This window comes from Microtus ochrogaster, unplaced genomic scaffold, assembly GCF_000317375.1.
Source record: "Microtus ochrogaster isolate Prairie Vole_2 unplaced genomic scaffold, MicOch1.0 UNK14, whole genome shotgun sequence".
NCBI classification, from domain to species: Eukaryota; Metazoa; Chordata; class Mammalia; order Rodentia; family Cricetidae; genus Microtus; species Microtus ochrogaster.
In genome coordinates, this window is record NW_004949112.1 from 3,936,640 (window position 1) to 3,961,830 (window position 25,191).

Here is a 25,191-nt window from a genome sequence, read left to right on the forward strand (position 1 = left end):
GGCTCACCATGGAGATTCTAGCCTACGTCCATCCTGGGTCGGAGCTTCATCGCGTGTGCCTCAGAGAGCAGAGCTCTTGCCTCTGCCCGCAAGAGTGGAGCATCGTGTCTCTCTGAGGCGTCTGCCCCTGAGAGGAGAGCTGTCAAGTCTCTGAGCTCACTTCCTCTTCCTTCCAGCATTCTGCTCCATTCACTCCTCCCACCTACGTTCTAACCTATCAGGGCAAGCAGCTTCTTTATTTAATCAACCAATGACCTTCCTCTATCAAGCACCTTTGATCCCAATATTTTACGGGAGCTTTCTAACTACAGTCAGCTCACAGGCAAATGGAAGGAGTTTCTTTACATCCAAGCCCTTTACTATTTAGGCTCTCAGCCTAAGCCTAAGTCCTTGCAAGTTGTTCACCTGCTCACATGTTCCTGGCTATGCCATCTGTACTGGAAGAACCCTCCACTTCCTCTCTGGACCCAGCTAACAAACCCCCACCTTTTGGACCTCAGCGGGCAGCTACCCCCATCCTCCCAGTTCCTACTCCTGCTCTATCAGCCCCGCCATTGCTCCTTCAGCCCCAGCTTCTACTCCTGTCCCTCCACCCCCAGCTTCTACTCCTGTCCCTTCAGCTCCTGTTGCATGAAGAGGGGCCTTTTGTTTGTCCCGGCTGCCTATCTAGCTTACACCTGAAATAATCACACAGAAACTGTATTTATTTAAACTGCCTGGCCTATTAGCTCCAACTTCTTATTGGCTAATTCTTACATCTTAATTTAACCCATTTATATTAATCTGGGTATTGCCGTGTGACTGTGGCTTACAGGCAAGATTCTAACCAGCACTTTAAAACCATTAAGCACTTAAAAATCTAAGCTGTGACATTTCTAGGTCAAATAAAGGTACTGCGCGCTTGCCCCACCCAGTCCAGCATGGTGGAGTTGCTCACGTCTCTGAGAGCCAAGCACATGGTCCCACTCCCAGCCACAAAGCTGATCCATGTTGCCATCAAGCAAGCTGCAGCAATCCACTCACAAACCCCATCCAAATGCTCTGTCTCCCAAAAGATCAGAGGTCACACTGGTGGCACAGCCCAGAAAGCTGGTATTTTAAAACCACCACTTTTTTCCTGTTGTGGCTGCTGAGTGAGGAAATTCTCTCTGTGGCACTCCACAAGCAAACAGCAAAAAGCTCTGTGCAACTCTATATTTGTGTCTAAAATTTCTTTTAAAGCCCTCTCAGAGTCAAGAACAATGTCACTGGATTTTGATCGTACTGCACGTACTGGCTTTGTGGGAGCCTAGGCTATTTGGATGTTCACCTTACTAGACCTGGAAGGAGGTGGGAGGTCCTTGGACTCCCCACAGGGCAGGGAACCCAATCTGCTCTTCGAGCTGATGACAGAGGGGGAGTTAATTGGGGGAGAGGAGGGATATGGGAGATGGTGGCAGGGAAGAGACAGAAATCTTTAATAAATAAATAAATAATAATAATAAAAAAGCCCTCTCAGATTTTACGTTCAGTTAGTTTATCGCATTGTAGTGACAAACGGTTGCATGGAGAGGGGCCCTTTGTTTGTCCTGACTGCCTGGCTAGCTGAAATAATCATACAGAAACTGTATTCATTTAAACACTGCCTGACCCATTAGCTCTATCTTCTTATTGGCTAATTCTTACATCTTAATTTAACCCATTTATATTAATCTGTGTATCGCCACGTGTCTGTAGCTTACCAGGAAGATTCTAACCAGCGTCCATCTCAGGCAGGAGATACATGGGGTCTTCTTCTCTGCCCTTCTTTTCAGTATTCAGTTTTGTCTTTTCCCTACCTAAGTTCTGTCCTATCAAAAGGCCAAGGCAGTTTCTTTATTCAACCAATGAAAGCAACACATAAACAGAAGGACACCTACATCAAGCCCCTGCCATTTCTTTTTCAACCCAGTTCCTATTCCTGTCCCTTTAGCTCCAACTCCTGTTTCTACGCCAGTTCCTTTAGCTACTGTTCTTGACCCTGCTCAGGAATCCACACCTTCCCAACCTCAACAGGCAGATACTTCCACTCCTTTACTTCCTGCTGCCTCTCCACCTCCCTCTGCTTGCTCTTCAGCTCCCCTCCCCCCACTACCTGCTCCAGCAGCCCCACTAAATCATTCTTCCTCTCTGGTGCCTGGATGCAGCAGCTACCCTGCTCTAGCACCCACCTTTACCCCTCCTCTCACACGCTCAAGTGCTGCTATGGAACCTAATGCTAACCAAGCCAAGCCCTCTACAGTTCTCCCATTGTGAGAGGTGGCTGGCATAGATGGATTGATTAGGGTACACATTCCTTTCTCACTCTCAGAACTCTCCCATATAGAACAAAAACTTGGGTCCCTATACATCTAATTCTACCACTATCATAAAACAATTCCATTATCTTACCCAGTTTTATAATCTCACCTTTTACAACATCTATATGATCTTATCTAATAACCTACTTCTTGAAGAGTGCAGGCGAGTTTGGGAGCAGGCCAGAGTACATGCAGATGAGATTCACCAAACTCTTGCCTCCTACTCTCCTGGGGTAGAGGCGGTCTCAGAGCAAGAGCCACACTGGGATTATAATACTCCAGGTGGGATTTTAGCTGGGGACCAGTTTTTGACTTGCCTTCTGGCAGGTCTCCATAAGGCTGCCCTCAAGCCAGTAAACTATACTAAGCTCTCAGAGATCATTCAAGATATGAAGGAAAATCCTTCTGCATTTTTGGAACACCTCACAAAAGCTCTGTTACAGTATACTAACTTAGATCCAGAAACCATGGAAGGCAGACAGTTACTCATGATTCATGTTTTTAATCAGTGCTACTCTGACATTAGGGTTAAACTTGGATATTTGGAGATAGACCTCTTGACCCCGCAGGCAGAAGTCTTAGAGTTGGCTTTTAAGGTGTACCATGTGAGAAATGACAAAGCCCACAATCACTGTCATGTGTTAACCACGGCCTTCCGACCAGCTGAGGTGACAGACCGCCTGATCCGTGCTGTCTGTGCTGCTCCCTTGTCCCCCAGAGCTCAAGAACCACCAGACCTGTGTTTCAAATGTATTAGAACTGGTCACTGGGCCCAACCATGCCCTAATCTTGATCCTGCAAGACCTTGTCCAAGATGCATGCCATAGGGAAGGGCATTGGACGGGAGATTATCTTTGTGCACATAGTGGCATGGAGACATTAAACCCAGAAAATTCCCAAGTTGAACTTCTATGTCTTGCCATGGACTAGGCTCCTTTGACCCTACCACAACCATCATCAGAAGACCAAATAGACTGGATCAAAAAAAATACATCCACTCACCATATAATAATCAAAACACAAAACATACAGAATAAAGAAAGAATATTAACAGCACACCCAAAAGCTCTAGAAAAAAAAGAAGCAGACTCACCCAGGAGGAGTAGAAGTCTGGAAATAATCAAACTGAGGGCTGAAATCAACAAAATAGAAACATAGAAAATAATCCAAAGAATCAATGAAACAAAGAGCTAGTTCTTTGAGAAAACCAACAAGATTGACAAACCCCTATTGAAACTAATCAGAAGGCAGAGAGAGAACACACAAATTAACAAGATCAGAAAAGAAAAGGGGGACATAACCACAGATACAGAGGAAATTCAGAGAATCATCAGATCTTACTACAAAAGCTTGTACATCACAAAATTGGAAAATGTGAAAGAAATGGACATTTTTTTTAGATAAGTACCATCTACCAAAATTAAATCAAGACCAGGTGAACAATTAAAATAGACCTGTAAGTTGTGAAGAATTAGAAGTTGTCATCAAAAACCTCCCTACCAAAAACATCCCAGGACCAGATGGTTTAAATGCAGAATTCTACCAGAACCTCCAAAAAGAGCTAATACCTATACTCCTTATTGTGTTTCACATAATAGAAAGAGAAGAGTCATTACCAAACTTTTTTTTTATGAAGCTACAGTTATCCTGATACCAAAACCACACAAAGACTCAACCAAGAAAAAGAATTACAGACCAATCTCACTCATGAACATCGACGCAAAATTCTCAATAAAATACTGGCAAACCAAATTCAAGAACAGTTCAAAAGTAGGCTTCATCCCAGGGCTACTTGATGCAGGGCTGGTTCAACATACAAAATCTATCATACATTGAGTAAGGGGAACACTCATCCATTGCTGGTGGGAATGCAAACTTGTGTAACCACTTTGGAAATCAATGTGCCAGTTTGTCAAGAAACTGGGAGTCAACCTACTTCATGATCCAGCAATTCCACTCTTGGGAATATACTCAAGAGATGCCCAATCATACTACAAAAGCATTTGTTCAACTATGTTCATAGCAGCATTATTTGTAATAGCCAAAACCTGAAAACAACCTAGATGCCCCTCAATGAAAGAATGGATAAAGAAAGTGTGGAATATATACACATTAGAGTACTACTCAGTGGTAAAAAAAAAAATGACATCTTCAATTTTGCATGCAAATGGATGGAAATAGAAAACACTCTCCTGATTGAGATAACCCAGTCCCCAAAATATGAATATGGTATGTACTCACTCATTAGTGGATTCTAGCCATAAACAGAGGACACTGAGCCTATAGTTCATGATCAGTAGATTCTAGAGATAAACAAAGGACATTTAGCCTATAGATCATGATCCTACAGAAGCTAAATAATAAGGTGAACCCACAAAAAACATATATAGATCCTCCTGGAATTTGGAAGCAGACAAGATTGCAGGGCAAATGTTGGGAGCATGGATGTGGGGGTGGGGTGGGGGAAAGGAAAGAAGGGGAGAGAGAAGGGAGAAGGGGAGGATTGGGGAGTGCTTTGGGGAGTGGGATGGTTGAGATGGAGGAAGGGCAGGTACTGGAGCAGGGATGAAGATATCTTAATTAAGGGAGCCATTTTAGGGTTGGCAAAAGACTTGGCTCTAGGGGGGGTCCCCAGTGTCCACGGGGATGTCCCCAGCTAGGTCCTTGGGCAGTAGAGGAGAAGGTGCCTGAACTGGCCTTGTCCCATTGCCACACTAATGCCTATCTTGAATATCACCATAGAACCTTTGTCTGGCGATGGATGGGGATAGAGACTGAGACCCATATCAGAGCACTGGACTGAGCTCCCAAAGTCCAGTTGAAGAGTGGAAGAAGGGAGAAGATGAGCAAGGAAGTCAAGACCATGAGGGGTTGGTCCACCCACTGAGACAGTGTGCCTGATCTAATTGGGAGCGCACCAAGGCCAGCTGGACTGGAACTGAACGAGCATGTGATCAAACCAGACTCTCTGAATGTGGCCGACAATTGGGGATGACTGAGAAGCCGATGATAATGGCACTGTGATTTGATTCTACTGCATGTACTGGTTTTTTGGGATCCTAGTCTGTTTGCATGCACACCTTCCTAAGCCTGCATGGAGGCGGGAGGACCTTGGACTTCCCACAGGGCAGGATACCCTGCCCTCTCTTAGGACTGGAGGGGGAGGGGAGAGGGTTAGTGGGGGAGCAGGAGGGAAATGGGAGGATGTGGAAATTTTGAATGGTATTATTTATAAAGGAATAAAAAATATCATCTCAAATGCAAAAAATATGCAGAAACCATATTATACTTAAAATATAAAAGTGAGTCTTCTTACTTAAGATTGAGAATAAGGAAAAGCATATAATTTCATCATTCTTACTCAACATTTTCCTGCAAGTTCTTCGTTAAACCTACAAGGAGTGACCTGTGTATAAAAATAAAGTGATCAAATATTAAAAGTTAAAATTATTTTCATATAATGCAAACTGACTGTTACCCATAATGAGGAATCTAGAATAGAACATATAGATTTAAAAATAAAACTAATTGGATTATTTGAAAAAAAAGTTTTCAAAGTGAATTCCAAGTATCTGAAAACTGCTTTCATGGTGTTGTGTCCAGGGACACTTTCCCTACTTAGAGGTTCAAGTATCCCTTGACTGATGGTTTGAAGTAACTTGAGTGGTGTTCACTTAAATATTGATAATTTGTTATTGTTGATTTGCTTTTTAATCCTTTCAGACATATTTATGCTGCCCCTATTCTCTTGGGAGTATGATGATCCAGGGGAACTTGTTCAGTTCACTCAGGCCACACCTTTAAATGAAAATGACCATTCCCTCCCTGCGCTTACCATTGCCACTAAGACCTCAGCTAAGAGAGGAATTTCATGATAAACTTCTATTTGCATAATAAAATCTTGTGTCACTTGAGCTTCCATAGGTCCTGTGAATGCTTTCACAGTGACTATGACATCATATGAACGTCTACTCTCTTGTACCCAGGAAACAGTTTCTTCTTTGTCATTCAGTTTTCCAGACTCTTACAGACTTTACCCTGATCTTCTAGAGTGACCCCAGAGACCTGAGAGGAGGGTTATAGGAACAAGGAAGGGAGATGTCTTTGTACAGAAGTGGAGTACATTTGAAAAGTAGTTGAGGGAAATGGGCAAGTGTCTTCACATAATATTAAATGGAGCTCTCAAAAATGAGTTTCCATGGGGGAGAAGTAAATGTTGATTTATTGAAAGAAGTATTAGAGAAATTAGCTTTCTTTTATAGAGTCATGGGAAATATTTGTAAAAATATCTAATCGGCTGAAAGGTTTATTTGACTTAAAATTCCAGGTTACTTTATATTGCTGGGAAAAGCACAGGTGCAGGATCTTGAGACAGTTGTTCACACATCACCTATCCTCAAGAGAGGGAGAAATGAACCAGCCTAGACTGCCTCTTTGATTATTACTCAACCATCTTTCTAAAATCTTAAGTCATGTTCCCAAACCAGGCTGTGGTGCCATCCACCAGGGCCTGGGCTCAGTGCATCACTTGGCCACCAAGATATCTTCCCACAGCCATGTCCATCGATCAAACTGAGGTAGACATATTTTCAACTGAAACTCTCTTCCTAGGTCACACTGGTTGCTCTCTCTGGCCATTAAAGATAATCAAAATGATGACTTTATTACATCTGGGAATTCATGGTAGTCACTTTGCTCATTAATGTTAAAAATCTGTGGTAGAAGTAGCATAAGGCAGAAAATATTTGCTCTGGTTCAGAGGATAGAAGTTTTCTTGGTGGTGAAACATAGCAGGTAGATATAGCTTTTTTTAAATTTTTTTTTTAGATATAGCTTTTTCCATGGCTTTAGGAACTTGTAACCCTTCCTCTTCATATCTCCACAGAACTAGAATCAGTAGCCTCTTGAGAAAATCAGAATAGATGTATTCCAAAACTGTCTACATACCCATCTCACCCAGCAAGGATCTGTGTCCAAAAGTTTCAGCATCTACCAAAGCTATCCTGGGATATAAATGACGTAAGACTGTGGGTGATCATTCATCTTCAAACTGCTCGCGTGACTACTAGCATGACCTGAATTTTTGCAAATAAAGCATGGTAGATTTGCCTACCGGCACTTGATTTGCACACATCCCTTGGTAAGATGCAGCAAAGATGAAATTTTAGTAAATAAACCTTGGGCCATGGAACAGCACAGTCCGTTCATCGGTTTCTTCCACAAACCCAGTGCGTACAAAGTGTACAGGAGAATTTTAAATCTCTGGCTTCATCCTGACTCTATGAAATTAAATTCTTTCTCTTTTGAGCCCCTTTGATGAAATGGTTCCCTGAAGCAGGCACTTCTGTGATCGAACATTCAAGTCTGTTGTATTTGACAACAAACTGGAGCATTACTTACCCATCTCATCTGCTTTGCCCATACAAGTGCTTCAGTGTACTTGACACAGACCCTGGAGACCAGTCCCCAGATCTGCTCCAGGATAGTAAAAAGAAGACCTCAGTTTAGCAAGGACTTAAAAAAACCTTTCTAAAAACGCCTTTAGGAAAAATAGAATCACATAATCCGAAGGTAGCTTTAATTACTATTGATTCTTGAAAAATTCTTATCTACTTGAGCTTTAGACTTTTTCTATCTGAGAAGAAAAATAACACATACTTTTCTGATGGTAACCTCTTTTACTTCACTTTAAACAATCTCTTTCTTGACAGTCTCTCTACTCAGTTCTATCTCTTTACATACATAATCTCTCTTGCACAATTACATATTTCTATATTCATGTACATCTCCTTTCAATGGCTACAACATCTTTCTTTTTTGCACATTTTCTTCTACATCTCTTTTCTATACGCTTCATCTTCCTTGCTTACAGACTGTTGCACATCTCTCCACAGTCACAGCTTATTTACAAAGCTCTTGCCATAGAGTGCTTTACACAGTTCTAGGCACAGCTCCTCCACATAGCAGCAGTCACACACACACACACACACACACACACACACACACACACGTCTTCTCCATTACTTGCACACTCTTCACTCACTCACTCTTACTCATTTGCTCTCTCACACTCCTCTCCTACACTTCCCTCTCTCCACACTCACCCCTGTCACAGCTCTCCCCACCACTCCTCTACAGTGCCACTGCTCCTCTCCCAGCCAAACTCTGGACAATAGAAGTTACATTTTCAGGGCCCAACCCATATTCGTAACACAAGATAAGTCACGTAGCTTCTCTTAGGTTGGGAATGTCAATATGTCCAGCCAGTGAGCTATGGCCTGGACATGCCGTAGCTCAAATGGTTATGGTTCCGAGACAGAAAATGACATTGGAATTTAAGACTTGACAAGAACAGTTAGCTGAACCTTGAGTGGTAAGAAGTACATGCAGACTATGCAGAGTAGGGTTGCTTCAGGCTCTGAATTTGAACCAGCAACAAACAACACTTGGGAAAATTACCTCATGTATTTGTCTCTAGGGAAAACCAGATATTCATTTTCACAGGCAACCAGCCTGCTTTGAATTTGTTCTGGAGTCTAAAATTAGCTGTCTTTGTAAAAGGATGTCTTTGTGCTATGCCAGTCTGAGTAATGCAAAATAACCTAGTGTTGCCGGAGGTCCTTCCGCTCCTCCAGCCTATAGCCGCTGAGATACCAGCCCATTGGGGTGTGGTCTCTCTCCCTTTAAAAAAGCGGCCACTTCCCTCTCCTCTCTCTCTTCACTTCCTGCTCCTCCGGCAACTAGACTCCCTTCCTGGTTGTGCAGAGGGCTGTTGTCTGGGATGGTGATCTGTAAGTTTTTTCCCCTTTAAATAAATACCACCCTATTAATCATAATTCCAAACTGGTGTGGCATAGTTTGTGACTTACGTCTACAACCTAGTATTTCCATTCCTTTAAACTATACAGATTAGGCAGAAATCATCTTGCTGAACATCGCCAGCTATGTCTGTGCCTCAAAGATGGAATATTTTCATGAGATAAATACACAAGCAGTGGGTAAAAACATGAAACTGTTCCTACGGAAGAAATAAAGTTCTTAGGGACAAAATGAAGTGGTTCATGAGAAAAATTCCAGACAGGAACTGATTTCTACAGCAAGTGATCCCATGGCTTTTCAAGGTGGGGCTCCTCAACAGGAAAATACCCACCCATTGGGTCGATCTGCTGAAAACTCATTGTTACCTGCTGTATACCCCCATGGGCCTTGGCATCTACTAGTCTTGCTTCTTGATGCTTTTGATAGAAAGTTAGGATGGCTGAAGATCTTTTCTCCCTTCGCAGTATGCAGCACACCCTTAGAAGCTATGGGAGATAGTTTTGGTAAGAATTCTTGGGATAGTTCCAGCTTTATTCCTTCCAATCCTTTCTACAAAGACTTTACTGTCTTTTGTAACAAGATTGTACACTTAAGTGATTGGGAGAAACCAAAAGCAGAGGCAAAAGTTATATTTTGGGGAAATCACTGGAACTCCAATAATTCCAAGGAAGTTTTACCTTGCCTGGCACCAGGTACTTTGTTAATTGTGGAGTTGGGCAAGGTTTTCACAGCCCTTGTGATGTTACTTCATCTAAACTATGTTATATTGTCTTAATTTGACAAATAATGATAATCCTAAAACCACAATATACACCCAATGTTAATTTTTAAAAATGTCTTACTTGTTTTTTTTAAAAGATGTATTTAATTATTATGTATACAGTGTTCTGTCTGCATGTGTGTCTACAGATCAAAAGAGGGCACCAGATCTCATTACAGATGGTTGTTAGCCACCATGTGGTTGCTGGGAATTAAACTCAGGACCTCTGGAAGAATAGTCAGTGCTCTTAATCTCTGGGCTATCTCTCCAGCCCCTAATATTAATTTTTTAGCTAGGGTCTCAGTATGTAGTGCAGATGTACATAGAAGTCACGATCTTCCTTCAAAATCCTTCATCCTCTTGATGAATTTGTAATTGTACCTTCATTTCTATATCATCCAACAATTGAAGTAATTTTAAATTATTGTTCCATTTTGATTTAAAGTTGTTTTCTAATTAAAATCTGAATCAGGAATAAAGTAAAGCCTTGCTTATCACTAAAGCCTCAATTACCCTGATCTCCGTGAACTAGCTATAGTACAGTACAGTACAGTCAGTAGCTTGAGCTTAGATGCAATGCTGGTTAAAATTTGGCATGTACAAAGTATAGCAGAAATCTACAACTGGAGAAAAAGCAGAAACCAAGGCCTCATAGGTGCTAAACCATAATGGTTCATCTACAACATAACACCCACACTTAATGCCCAGTGACATTAAGAAAGAAGGCTCCAAAAAACTCTGGGGTCTAGTGACCAGGATGCCTTTTGCATGATACTGTCTTCTGATATTTCGTTTATGGAATCTCAATAATAAGGATGTTTAAACAAGGCCTGCACAATTAAAACATCAGCTGACCTGCAAACGCGGATGGGGAAACTTCACAACTCTACCCTAAATGAAGACTGTCCATAATCAATGATGGATGAGAGAAGAACTCAGTTTTCTCCAGGGATAAATTCTAAACTCCACAGTAGGTTTCCAACTATCATGACCAGCCATAAATGCACGCACACACACGCACACACACACACGCACACCTACACACGATCACATAGATGCACATACAAACACAGAAAGAGAGAGACAGAGGGGAGGTAAAGAGATAAAGAGAGACAGATACATACAGAAATATACAGGGTGACTACCAACAAAAATGGAATTAGTAGTTTGTTCACAGACACATATGTGTGTGATAGTGATGAAGATGTCCTGAATTTGAGAGGAAACTGGGCTACAGGGGGAGTTGAAGGACTGAGGGGTTAGAAACTATGTCTCATATAGGAAATTAATCCAAAAATTATTTAAATAAAACATTTTGTAAATGATGTATTTGATTTTCTAAATTTTAAGATGGTTTTCTACTTATAAAAGGAGAGAATCCATTTCAAGTAAGCAATCAAACATTCTTTGAGGGCTTGCTCATTTTGAGATTGTTACATGGGTAACCCGTTCTGATGAAGAGGCTGACATTATTTCCCTGGGCCCTTCTTCAAGGAAGAATCAAACAGAGCTTCCTCTCTATCCTCAGCAAATTCCATGCCATTACAATGCTCTGAGAATTGTGTCTCTTAAACAACTTCTGCTGTTGTAATCTTTGCCCCACAGAAGATTTGCCAAAAATGACTTCAGAAACCAGTTTTGAAATTCTGGACAATTCCTTTTTTTTATCATAAGGCTTAATTTAATTTTTTTGTTGGGAAATGGTTCATTTGCCACATAAGTGTCTTGAAATGCAGGAGAACTTCTAAAATGGAGAAGAATGTTCTTGCTCATCCATGCAACTAAGGATTGAACACCTTTGCTACTGTACATTGGTTTAGGTTTCTTCAGATAAACTCTGGGGAAAGTGACATGACCCCAAAATACCATGATAAATTGTGTGACGAGAACCACAGGTTCAAGGATTTCACATGAATTTTGGAATGAACTGGATGATGTGTGACATCTGTAGGGTTGGAGCATTGCAGTCTTGAGGAACATGAGAACATGGATAAAGCTGAGGAGGAAAAGACAATTGTTGTCAAGTCTATGGTAAACATTATGTTCACAGGGCTACATTATAATTTTTAGTTTAGAGTTGGAATATGCAGTATTGTGAATGATTAATTGATATCATTACAGGATGGGCTTACCCCTCTGATGCTAGCACGCCAAGAAAGGAAACTCCTCATTGCGGAATACCTAATCACACAGGGGGAAAAATATTCATGTATGTGATGGTCATCAAAGGTACTGTATTTTGATTTTTTAAAACACTATTTGTGTTTTAAAGTAGTTTAGAATAGTAAAAATAATTGACTTCAAAATATTATGGAAATATACTAGAAAATGTCAATAAAACATCAGTTGCATATCTGAAAAATATCTATTTCATAAATGATTATAGGAAAATATATAGTCCCGTTTATATTCTCGATTGTAATTAAATGCTTTTATTATTTAAATTTCTATTTTGACTGACATATGATCTCATATGAGTTGATAGAGATTACATTAGATTTTATATTTATAGCATCAGTTCCAAAGTTGTCTGTTTTGCAGTTACACAACCTTGTGAACACTTTTTAATTTCCTAATACTTTTTGGTGGTGTGCAAGAAAGGAAGCAATACATGAATGGTAGTTGTAATATGTGCACATATTAGTATCAATATTTGAAAACACACATTATTTTGACTATTAAAATTATTTGATAATAGTATTACTATTGTTTTATCCAAATAAAAATCCCATTTTTGACAGTGAATTAGAGTAGGAAAGGAAATAATATTCTTCTTCATATAATTTTTTTTTCTTCTGGTAAATGGTCTCCACATAGTTATTCACCACAAACAATTTAAAATAAGATTTCTGCTATATAAAGTGCCAAAAGGGGCTAAAAATTTCCTGCTTGTTTTCTCCTTTAAGCTGTGGATTTACTTTATAAATCTGAACTCTTTGCTTTTAAGATGCTTAAATATGCTTTGTTAATGTTTGATTATACACATGCAGGCCTTATAGTGATTTGGTAAAATTTATAAAGTCACTGTTCAAATAATTTAATCATCTCTGTCATTCTAGAACAACACTCATGTATGGCGTTAAATGGGATTGTCCAGGCATTGTTGAGCTTTTATTGAAGGGAGGTGTTGATCACACCTTAAGGGATGAATTCAGATGGAGTGCACTGCAGTACGCCGTTGTGGGGAAACGCAAAGTGTAAGTAAAAGAGTTAAAGTGCTAATTGAAACTGTATGTAGGCATGAAATATATACCAATGTCATATTTTAACCAGGTGTGAATTCATTATTTTAATACTTTTGGAATAGAAGCACTTTAATCAACTCGACATCCCATGGAACAGGCAAAGGGAGAGATTGATCAGAAATAGCAAGAGATGCACGGGACTATCTCAAGGCTGAGGTTGCCCAACAACCCTACATGGTCCCTCAGTACAAGAAAGTAAAAACACTTACATATATCAGTTGGATGTGGCAGACATGAGGAAAACTTAGGAAGCAGTTATTCATGGGTATTAAATGCCTGTGCTTCAGTCTGGTGTTGCTGAAAGTTGACTATCAGGTTGTACCTACTGATAGTGATCTCTGAGTTTTTATCATAATAATCACAGAACCATGAGAACTGTGTAGTTCACATGCCTGTTTGTATTTGTAAATTCATATTTTCTCCTCTTGAAGCTGAGATTTTTAAGATTCCCCAAAGCCATTGCTAGGTATCTGAACCTTATCATTTATTCAAAGCATTTCCAGTATCCTTGAAGACCATCACACCATGGTATTTTTGAGAAGTTTTGTTTGTATGCCATCAAATGGGTTTATGGATTTACTAATTATCACATGAAGCCAAACACTTGCAGAAAGAAGAAAGAGTCTTTCTCTCTTTTGTAGTAGTACATATGCAAGGGTGCCTTTACATCGTCCTCTGTCCAAAATTTGTATCTGTGACAGAGCTCTAGCTCCTTTCTTAGGGAATGTAAAAGGGAGTGATTGGTACCAAGTGCTTCTTCCCTATCAAGGGACATTTAAAAACCCTTGAGTTTGTACCTCAAGAGTTGAGGATATGCCACAACTCTTCCTCAGAAGGTAGACACTGAGTATAATTCTCTGAATCTAAATTATATTAACTTTATTTAATAGTTAAAATGCATCACAGCTCATAAGTATACTTATTGCAAGTATTAAAGATGATTTTTCTCAAAGAGAGCATCTTCAACAAATTGTGCTGGTAAAACTGGATGTCAACCTGTAGAAGAATGAAAATAGATCCATATCTATCACCATGCACAAAACTCAAGTCCAAATGGATTAAAGACCTCAGTATCAGTCCGAACACACTGAACCTGATAGAAGAGAAAGTAGGAAGTACTCTACAACACATGGGCACAGGAGACCACTTCCTACGTATAACCCCAGCAGCACAGACATTAAGGACCTCATTGAATAAATGGGACCTCCTGAAACTGAGAAGCTTCTGTAAAGCAAAGGACACTGTCACTAAGACAAAAAGGCAACCCACTGACTGGGAGAAGGGGTTCACCAACCTCGCAACTGACAAAGGTCTGATCTCCAAAATATATAAAGAACTCAAGAAACTAGACCGTAAAAGGCTAATCAACCCAATTATAAAATGGGGCACTGAGCTGAACAGAGAATTCTCAACAGAAGAAGTCCAAATGGCCAAAAGACACTTAAGGTCATTCTCAACTTCCTTAGCGATCAGGGAAATGCAAATCAAGACAACTTTGAGAAACCATCTTACACCTGTCAGAATGGCTAAAATGAAAAACACCAATGATAGCCTTTGCTGGAGAGGTTGTGGAGAAAGGGGTACACTCATCCATTGCTGGTGGGAATGCAAACTTCTGCAACCACTTTGGAAAGCAGTGTGGCGGTTTCGCAGGAAATTCGGGATCAACTTACCCCTGGACCCAGCAATACCACTCTAGGGAATATACCCAAGAGAGGCCTTATCATACATCAAAAGTATATGCTCTACTATGTTCATAGCAGCATTGTTTGTAATAGCCAGGACCTGGAAACAACCTAGATGCCCTTCAATGGAAGAATGGATGAAGAAAGTGTGGAATATATACACATTAGGGTACTATGCTGCGGTAAAAAACAAAGACTTCTTGAATTTTGCATGCAAATGGATGGAAATAGAAAACACTATCCTGAGTGAGGTAAGCCAGACCCAAAAAGAGGAACATGGGATGTACCCACTCATATTTGGTTTCCTGCCATAAACAACAGACATTGAGCCTATAATTAGTGATCCTAGAGAAGCTAAATAATGAGAACCCAAAGAAAACCATATAGACATCCTCCTGAATATTAACCTTCATCAGGCGATGAAAGGAGACAGAGACAGAGACCCACATTGGAGCACTGGACAGAAATCTTAAGGTCCAAATCAGGAGCAGAAGGAGAGAGAGTACGAGCAAGGAAGTCAAGACCGTGAGGGGTGCACCCACACACTGAGACAATGGGACTGATCTAATGGGAGCTCACCAAGGCCAGCTGGACTGGGACTGAAAAAGCATGGGATAAAACCGGACTCTCTGAACATGGCAGACGAGGAGGGCTGACTGAGAAGCCAAGGACAATGGCACTGGTTTTTGATTTAGCTGAACTTGGTGTGATGGAACATGTGATCAAACTGGACTCTCGGAATGTGGCTGACAACGAGGGCTGATGAGAAGCCAAGGACAATGGCACTGAGTTTTGATTCTACTGCATGGACTGGGCTTGTGGGAGACTAGTCTGTTTGGATCCTCACCTTCCTAGACCTGGATGGATGGGGGAGGCCCTTGGACTTCCCACAGGGCAGGGAACCCTGACTGCTCTTAGGACTGGAGAGGGAAAGGAAGGAGAGTGGGGAGAGTGGGAAGGAAATGGGAGGAGGGGAGGAGGTGATAATTTTTAATAAATAAATAAATTAATTAATTAAAAAAAGAAGTTAGAGCTAATGGGCCAAACAGTGATTTTTTTAATTGATATTTATTGGGCTCTACATTTTTCTCTGCTCCCCTCCCTGCCTCTCCTCTTCCCCCTTTAACCCTCCCCCGAGGTCCCCATGCTCCCAATTTTCTCAGGAGATGTTATCTTTTTCTACTTCTCATGTAGATTAGATCTATGTAAGTCTCTCTTAGTGTCCTCATCATTGTCTAAGTTCTCTGAGATTGTGGTTTGTAGGCTGGCTTTCTTTGCTTTATGTTTTAAAAAAGCACTTATGAGTGAGTACATGTGATAATTGTCTTTCTGTGTCTGGGTTACCTCACCCAAAATAATGTTTTCTAGATCTATCCATTTTCCTACAAAATTCAAGATTTTTTCTGCTTTGTAGTATTCCATTGTGTAAATGTACCACATTTTCCTTATCCATTCTTCAGTTGAGGGACATTTAGGTTGTTTCCAGGTTTGCCTATAACAAACAAAGCTGCTATGAACATAGTTGAGCACATGTCCTTCTGGCACGATTGAGCATCCTTTGGGTATATACCCAATAGTGGTATTACTGGGTCTTGAGGAAGGTTGTTTCCTAATTTTCTGAGAAATCGCCACACTGACATCTAAAGGGGCTGTACCAGCTTGCATCCCCACAACCTCTCCAGCATAAGTTGTCATCAGTATTTTTGATTTTGGCTATTCTTACAGATGTAAGATAGAATCTCAGAGTTGTTTTGATTTACATTTCTCTTATAACTAAGAATATTGAACATTGACTAGATATCAACATGTAGAAGAATGAAAATAGACCCATATCTATCACCATGCACAAACTCAAGTCCAAATGGATCAAAGGCCTCAACATAAAGCCAGCCACACTGAACCTTATAGAAAAGAAAGTGGGAAGTACACTTGAATACATTGGCACAGGGAACCACTTCCTAATATAACCCCAGCAGCACATACACTGAGAGAAACAATTAATAATTGGGACCTCCTGAAATTCAAAAGCTTCTGTAAAACAAAGGATATGGTCAACAAGACAAAACAGCCTACAGAATGGGAAAAGATCTTCACTAACCCCACATCAGACAGAGGTCTGATCTCCAAAATATACCAAGAACTCCAAAAGAACATATCATCCAATAAAAAATGGAGTAAAGACCTAAACAGAGAACTCTCAACAGAGGGATCTAAAATGGCTGAAAGAAACTTAAGAAAATGTTCAACATCCAAGCAGTGATTTAATTAATAGAATTTCTGTGTGATTATTTCAGGTCTAAGCTAGCCAGGTGGCCAGGACAAATAAGTGTCACCTCCTTCCAACACCCTTTTCCCCTCCAGCACTCTCCATGTTCAATCTTCTTCCCTGTCCCCTCAAGTCCTAAATTGATAAAATAAATCGTCTCTTCTTCCCTTCTTCTATAAGCATAGAGATTCAGAATCATTTTGACAAAACTCAGTTCTGTGATTCTCTTCTTGGCTAAAAGATGACCAACAATAGATCAAGCTATATCTTGGAATTCATTAGTGTTCTTACTTTGGACCTACTTTTTAGTTCAATAATACCAATTTCTAAATTCAGCAGCATTTGATAACAGGCTCATTCGTGAATTATTTAATGGTTTTCATTTAGAATTTTAGTTAGTTCAAGACTGATAAGTAAATAGGATACTATTTTACTATTTCCGTGCCTGTTTTTAGTTGGCGGAATTTTCCTAACCACCAGGTAAACAAAAGCAGTAAAATCCTGAGGTTTGGAAGCCCAAGTTGTAGTGTCAGTAAACACTATGCCAGAAAAAGCTGACTTAGGACTCTTCCCAGTATCAGGGCACTTTTCATCCTGTCAGGATAATCTAGATGGTTTTACTGTAATGCTCTTGACTCAACACCATTTCACTTTGTACTTTCCTTCAAAAATGTGAAACTTTGTAAAAACCCTCATAAATTTGAAGTAAATGTCCAAATGATCTGATAGAATCTCTCATAATTTATGAAATACTCTTGAGTATTTACACTATTGATTAATACCTTCCTTTTAGAATTTAACTTTTGTAATGACCATTTCTGTACTTGGCAGAAAAAAACCTGATTTTGGGTACTCATTGTTGTCTAGGTTCTCTGGGATTGTGAATTGCAGGCTGGTTTTCTTTGCTTTGTGTCTAAAAGCCACTTATTAGTGAACATATAGGGCATTTGTCTTTCTGGGTCTGGGTTATTTCACTCAATATAATGTTTTCTAGATCCATACAGTTGCCTGCAAATTTCAAGCTGTCATTTTTTTTTTCCTGCTGTGTAGTACCCCATTGTGTAAATGTACCACGTTTTCTTTACCCATTCTTCCGTCGAGGGACATTTAGGTTGTTTCCAGGTTCTGGATAGGACAAACAATGCTCATCTCCTGAGTAACTTGAGAGCATGGGGATCGTGGGAGATGGTTGATGGGGAGGAGAGAGGGAGGAGAGTAGAGAAAAAAAATCAATAAAACAAACATTTTAAAGTCTTTGAATATAAGTGCTAAATTATAATTAGAATGAGGGGAAAGAAGCTAGCATTTATTGAATGTTTTCCACTGGATTCCATCTAACTCAATTAATGCACATGATATATTAATATAATCATAAGTTTAATGCATTTATATCCTTATGACTAAGTGTCTTACTTCTTTAGCAAAGATTATCTAAAGAGTTTGATTAGTGCTTCATAACCCGCGGTGCGTGACGTTGAGGGGCTCCGGGAAGCCGCTGTTGCCTTGCACCGGAGTAGCGCGTGCAGGGCATGGTCCCCACTTAAAGGCGCAGGCCGCAGCGGTGCGGGCGGGCGCGCGGAACAAAGAGCCGGCGCCGGGCCTGCGGGCGGCTCGGGAGCCGCGATGGGCGCGGCGGGCCCGCGGCTTGGCCGCGCACCGCTGGCGTGCCTGGCTCAGCATGCTGCTCGGGCTCGTGCTGGGCTTCGTGCTCGGCTTCGTGCTGGGCTTCGTGCTCGGCTTCGTGCTGGGCTCGCGGGTCGTCCTGCCCCGCGCCTCGGAGCAGCTGAAGCGTGTGGGCCCGCGGAGGCGTCCCAGTCCCGAGGGATGCCGGCCAGGGCAGTTGGCGCCGCAGCTAGGAGGTGCGCGAGGCTGTGCGCGCGGGGCGCAGCTCTGGCCGCATAGCTCGGCCGCGGAGGGCGTCCCGCGTGACAGGAACTTTCTCTTCGTGAGAGGAGATACCTGCAGACCCGCGCCGTGGCCGCCTACAGAACATGGTCCAAGACAATTCCTGGGAAAGTTGAGTTCTTCTCTAGCGAGGGCTCAGATACAACTATACCTATTCCAATAGTGCCCCTGCGGGGTGTGGATGACTCCTATCAGCCCCAGAAGTCTTTCATGATGCTCAAGTTCATGCATGGCCACTACTTGGACAAATACGAATGGTTTATGAGAGCAGATGATGACGTTTACATCAAAGGAGATCGTCTGGAGAGTTTTCTGAGGAGTCTGAATAGCAGCGAGCCCCTCTTTCTCGGGCAGACGGGACTGGGCACCGCAGAAGAGATGGGGAAGCTGGCCCTTGAGCCTGGAGAGAACTGCATGGGAGGGCCTGGTGTGATTCTGAGCAGGGAGGTGCTTCGGAGAATGGCACCACACATTGGCAAGTGTCTCCGGGAAATGTACACCACCCATGAGGATGTAGAGGTGGGAAGATATGTTCGGAGGTTTGCAGGTGGGCAGTGTGTTTGGTCATATGAGATACAGCAGCTGTTTTATGAGAATTATGAACAGAACAAGGAAGGGTACATTAGAGATCTCCATAGCAGTAAAATCCACCGAGCAATCACTTTACACCCCAACAAAAACTCACCTTACCAATGCAGGCTACACAGTTACATGCTCAGCCGCAAGATTGCGGAGCTGCGCCATTGCACAATCCAGTTGCACTGGGAAATCGTCCTGATGAGCAAGTACAGCGGCACAGAGGTCCACAAGGAAGACCTCCAGCTGGGGATCCCTCCTGCCTTTATGCGCTTTCAAGCCCACCAGCGAGAGGAGATCCTGGAGTGGGAGTTTCTGACTGGAAAATACTTATATTCAGCCACTGATGGCCAGCCTCCCCTGAAAGGGATGGACTCGGCACAGAAGGAGGCCTTGGATGACATCGTCATGCAGGTAATGGAGATGATTAACGCCAACGCCAAGACCCGAGGGCACATCATCGACTTCAAGGAGATCCAGTATGGCTACAGGCACATGAACCCCATGTACGGGGCCGAGTACATCCTGGACCTGCTGCTCCTGTATAAGAAGCACAAAGGGAAGAAGATGACAGCCCCTGTGAGGAGGCATGCGTACCTGCAGAAGACCTTTAGTAAGATCCAGGTGTGGAGCACCAGGAGTTGGATGCTCAGGAGCTGGCCAACAGAATCAACCAGGACTCCGGGTCCCTGTCCTTCCTGTCCAATTCCCTGAAGAAGCTCGTTCCCTTCCAGCTACCTGGGTCCAAGATTGAGCACAAAGAGCCCAAAGAAAAGAAGATAAACATTCTGATCCCTTTGTCTGGACGCTTTGACATGTTTGCAAGGTTCATGGGAAAACTTTGAGAAGACATGTCTTATTCCAAATCATAACGTCAAGCTCGTCATTCTGCTCTTCAATTCTGACTCCAACCCTGACAAGGCCAAACAGGTTGAACTGATGAGAGATTACCGAGTCAAGTACCCTAAAGCTGACATGCAGGTTTTACCTGTGTCCGGAGGGTTTTCAAGAGCGCTGGCCCTAGAAGTAGGATCTTCCCAGTTTAGTAATGACTCTTTGCTCTTCTTCTGTGATGTTGACCTGGTATTTACTGTGGAGTTCCTACAACGGTGTCGGGCAAACACAGTGCTGGGTCAGCAGATCTATTTCCCAATCATTTTTAGCCAGTACGATCCAAAGATTGTTTATAGTGGGAAGGTTCCCAGTGACAACCATTTTGCCTTTACTCAAAAAACCGGCTTCTGGAGAAACTATGGGTTTGGCATTACTTGTATTTATAAGGGAGATCTTGCAAGAGTGGGAGGCTTTGACGTCTCCATCCAAGGCTGGGGTCTAGAGGATGTGGACCTCTTTAACAAGGTTGTCCAGGCCGGGTTGAGGATATTCCGGAGCCAGGAGGTTGGAGTCGTCCACATCCACCACCCTGTCTTCTGTGACCCCAATCTGGATCCCAAACAGTATAAAATGTGCTTGGGGTCGAAAGCATTGACGTATGGGTCCACACAGCAGCTGGCTGAGAGGTGGTTGGAAAAGAATGACCCCAGTTACAGCAAAAGCGGCAGTAATGGCTCTGCCAGGACAGCTTGATTCCAGCCCTACTGGAAAGAACATTTTTAATTGCCTAATTTATTTTTCAAAAACTTTTTTGTATGATGAGTTTTTGAAGTCCGTACAAGGATATATTTTCCAAGTGGTTTTCTTACACAGGACTCCTTTAAGATTAAGCTTTTTGAACAAAAATGTGATCAATGTTTGCCTTTGAACACATCTTGCTGAACATGATGTAGCACCTGCTTAATCCTGACTTGAAACATACCTGCAAAACTTTCATAATGAGTTTTTGGTTTTATACATTTCTTTTCCAGACAACCCCTCCCTCCTCTGTAGTCCTATGGCAGAAACCGTGAACATTCCTAAGAAGTATTATTGTGGCACACACACTGTAACTCTGGTAAATGCTCGGTTGTGACTGTTAACTTTGCACAAATTCTACCTTTTTACCCTTTTTTAAACAATTTTTTAAGACATCTTTGGTTCCAGTCACAAAGTAAGCAGACATGATAATAGCTGTGTTGTCGCTGTCGACAGGACAGCTTTCCAGATTGGTCGTCTGCCCCAGGCTGGGCTCCACCCTCCGTGGCCACCTGGGTTTGCCTAGCCGGGGACCGAGGAGGGCACAGCTATGGCTGACTCCACTGTAATTCCTTGGCCAAAGCAAACCCGGTACTGAAGCCCAAGGCGAACTTGGCATTTTCTCTGCCCTGCCCCTTCTCTTTAGGATACAGTATTATTTAGGGTGACAAAGAATGGCTGTTAGTAGTGTAATGGATGCAAGCTACACAGCAAACCCCTAATGAAAATGTGAGGGGCAAAGTTGGGGTTTTGTTCTCTTGATCCTGTGTTGTGGGGGGAGATGGTCGCTTCATTTTTTAATTACTGTTTTGTTCTATCTTGTTTATCTGACATACCTTTAATTTATTTAATACCATTGTTTATATCTCTTCCATTTTGAATACTTGTCAGTTACTAGTATTTATGTGTACCGTGGGCGTGATTAGAATGTTTTATTTGCGGTAAACTGATCTCCAAAGATTTCCCTTTGAAAACACCTTTTCCTCATCCTCAATTTGTACATTCCCATCTTGCTAAATCTTAAGTGTTCTTTGATAATTTTGGTGCTCATGTGTTTTGGGGACAGAAGTGAAATGACTCTCCTGTTACATCAGAATGTTTGTTTTCAACTCACAGATCAAACGTGCCTTAATAATTTGTTTTCATTTAGATTTCAAACAGTTGGAGATCTGCTTGTTTGTAAATAGCCTATTGCACATTTGAACAAATACACCAGTGGACAGTATTTTTCTATTGTACTTTGCAGACCCATTTTGTCTCATTATTTTTGTGTTAGTTAAAGAATTGAATTACATTTGGAAAGTAAAACACTGAAAAAAAAGAGAGTTTGATTAGTTCCATGATCCCTTAGTTAGCCCGTTCCCAGCTCTTGACATCCTGTTATCCTGTCCATTCTCTTCCTCCTCTGACTATATTGAGATGGTCCCACATAAAAAGACAGTCTTTCTTATGTTTCAACTCTGGTTTAGAGTTTTCTTTAATAAAACAAAACAATGCAAAAAAAAAGAGCCCAAACCAGCCACATAGTAACTTCAGAGTAGCCCCTGTGTATGTGAAAAGGAAATTCCCAGAGCCCAACAGATTGCCCAATGAAAACTGCAATGGCAGGTATGTTGTTAGACAAGGAGGTCCTCACAGCTCCATGTACTGCAAATGTCCTGCCACTGCTGTGTGATGCATTCCAGGAGTAGACAGTCACACCTTTTTGCTGAGGACACCATATGCTTGAATTAAAATCCAAGGATTAAAATCCTAAAAGACCCAGAGAAATAAATTTGGGAAGGTACTGGATGGACACTCCCTACTTGCTGAGAGACCAGAAACTGCTTATATGGGTTGCTAGAGAAGAATTGTCATGAGTCAGCCTGCTTGGCTGTGGACACTGTATGCTTCCATACCAGAATTCCAGGCAAGATCCTCCTGACACAGCTATCCTGAGTACTATCAATAGCTTTCTGATTAGATATACTGCTATTGAATTCTACAGTAGGGTTACATCTGGTAATATAATCCAGGACAAAATTTTGTAGCTAGAAAAATTATAAACCCTAGCAGTGAGTCTTTTGTCATTTTGACAAATGACTATGATGTGCCCATCAAGCTACCTTCTAAATATTTGTACTTATGCTATTGCTGTCATTTGCTACTTGTTCTGAAAAAAAAACCTCGATTTTTACAATAGATGGAGTATTTCAGAGAGTCCTAATCATTGGCATAGTCCTTAAGAAAAAGTCATTGTTGCTGTGTCATACATAGGTGTTCTTATCACTGACTCTCATGGTGAGAATAATGCAGGAAAGAGGGGGAGAGAAGAAAGAGTCATCAAAGGAATGGAGTGTAGCAGCTCCTCTGTCTCATTGAAGTCTATCATTATTGACACTCTGTACATGTTTTGAGAACATATTTTACCATGTCCTAGTAATGTAATTATCCTAGACTATGAGTTACTTACCGTGCAATTATTCTAGGGTGTAAGTTATGAATATATAATGGAAGTGGTTTGCCTATCTAATGAAAACATCAATAGTATTTAGGGAAATTGAAATAAACTTTATGGAAATAAAATTTTTAAGTGTTTATTTTAAGTTGTTGTGTGACTGACCTCTGGATGCTGGATTTGTTCTCAAGAAATAAGTTCTTGCAGATTGTATATGTGGGTGGTAGTCTTTGTGGAGTGACCTGCAGACCCAACAGTCCATTTGAGCATTTTTATATAGAATGGTTTATTTGATAAGCATCAATTTCTGTTATAACTTTTTAAAAAATTATTTATTTTTCTCTCATACAATACTCTCAGACCACAGCTTTCTGTCCCCACTCTCCTCCCTGTCCTCCCTTTCCCCCAAAGCCAACCTACCCTCTGCCCCCCCCCCCCCCCCCGCCTAATTAAGAGCAGACCTCCCTGAGGCAACCAATTAAAGCACAAGTTGCAAGTCAGATCATGCACAAATGCTCACTCTGAGGCTAGATGAGACAACTTAGTTGGAGGAAAAGGATACTAAGAGAAGCAAAAGAGGCAGAGACAGCCCCCTTTTCCACTGTCAGGAGTCCCACAAGAAGACTGAGAAGCACAATCCTAACAGTGCAGAGAGCCAAGAACAGACTCATGCAGGCTCTGGGATTGCTACTTTAGTCTCAGTGAGTTCCCTAAAACCTTGCTTAGCTGATTCCTCAGTCCCTGCTTGTTTGAGAAGGGGATCCGCTTGTTGGTTCCCAGCTGCTTAGCCCTGAAATAATCACATAGAAACTGTATTAATTAAAACACTGTTTGGCCCATTAGCTCTAGCTTCTTATTGGCTAACTCTTACATATGAATTTAACCCATTTCTATTAATCTGTGTATGGCCATGTTGCTGTGGCTTACCGGCTAAAGTTCCTGCATCTGTCTCTGGTAGGGCTACATGGCGTCTCTCTTGCTCCGTCCTTCTTTCTCCCAGCATTCAGTCTAGCTTTCCCTGCCTAGTTCTGTTCTTCCCTGACATAGGCTCAAAGCAGTTCTTTACTCATTAACCAATAAAAGTAACATATAGACAGAAGGACCTCCCACACCACCTGCTCACTCAGTGTCATCCAACCTTCTGGTTCCCAAAATTCCTCCTCCCCTTCTTCTGAGCTCTGAGGGAAAGGACCTAATGGAAATGTCTAACCTGGGCTCTCTTTCTCTCTGTCTAATATTTGGCTGTGGGTCTCAGCATCAGCTTCCATCAGCTGCCAGAGACAGTGAATAGGCTAGGCATCATTCTATGAGTATAGCAGAATATCATCAGTAATCATTTTCTTTCATTTATTTTATCACTTATTTTTGACCAGTTGTGTTTGATTCTACCCTACATCTCTGGGCTAAACAGCCTTGTGTTCCCAGTCATCTTAGCAGTGTCTAGTATGGGCTCCGTGTTGCGGGAGGTCCTTCCGCTCCTCCAGCCTATAGCCGCTGAGATACCAGCCCATTGGGGCGTGGTCTCTCTCCCTTTAAAAAAGCGGCCAC

The 25,191-nt window shown here is 41.7% G+C and overlaps 1 protein-coding gene across 1 annotated transcript; it reads left to right on the forward strand.

Moving 5' to 3' along the window:
* Nucleotides 1–2,443: 2,443 nt before the first annotated feature.
* On the forward strand, nt 2,444–21,161 carry LOC101982838 (chondroitin sulfate synthase 1-like). The gene is given in 7 exon segments (XM_013353628.1): nt 2,444–3,068; nt 11,849–11,928; nt 13,018–13,094; nt 18,573–19,039; nt 19,042–20,196; nt 20,199–20,410; nt 20,412–21,161. Coding segments are annotated over 7 exon segments (3,366 nt in total).
* The last annotated feature ends 4,030 nt before the right edge of the window (nt 21,162–25,191 follow it).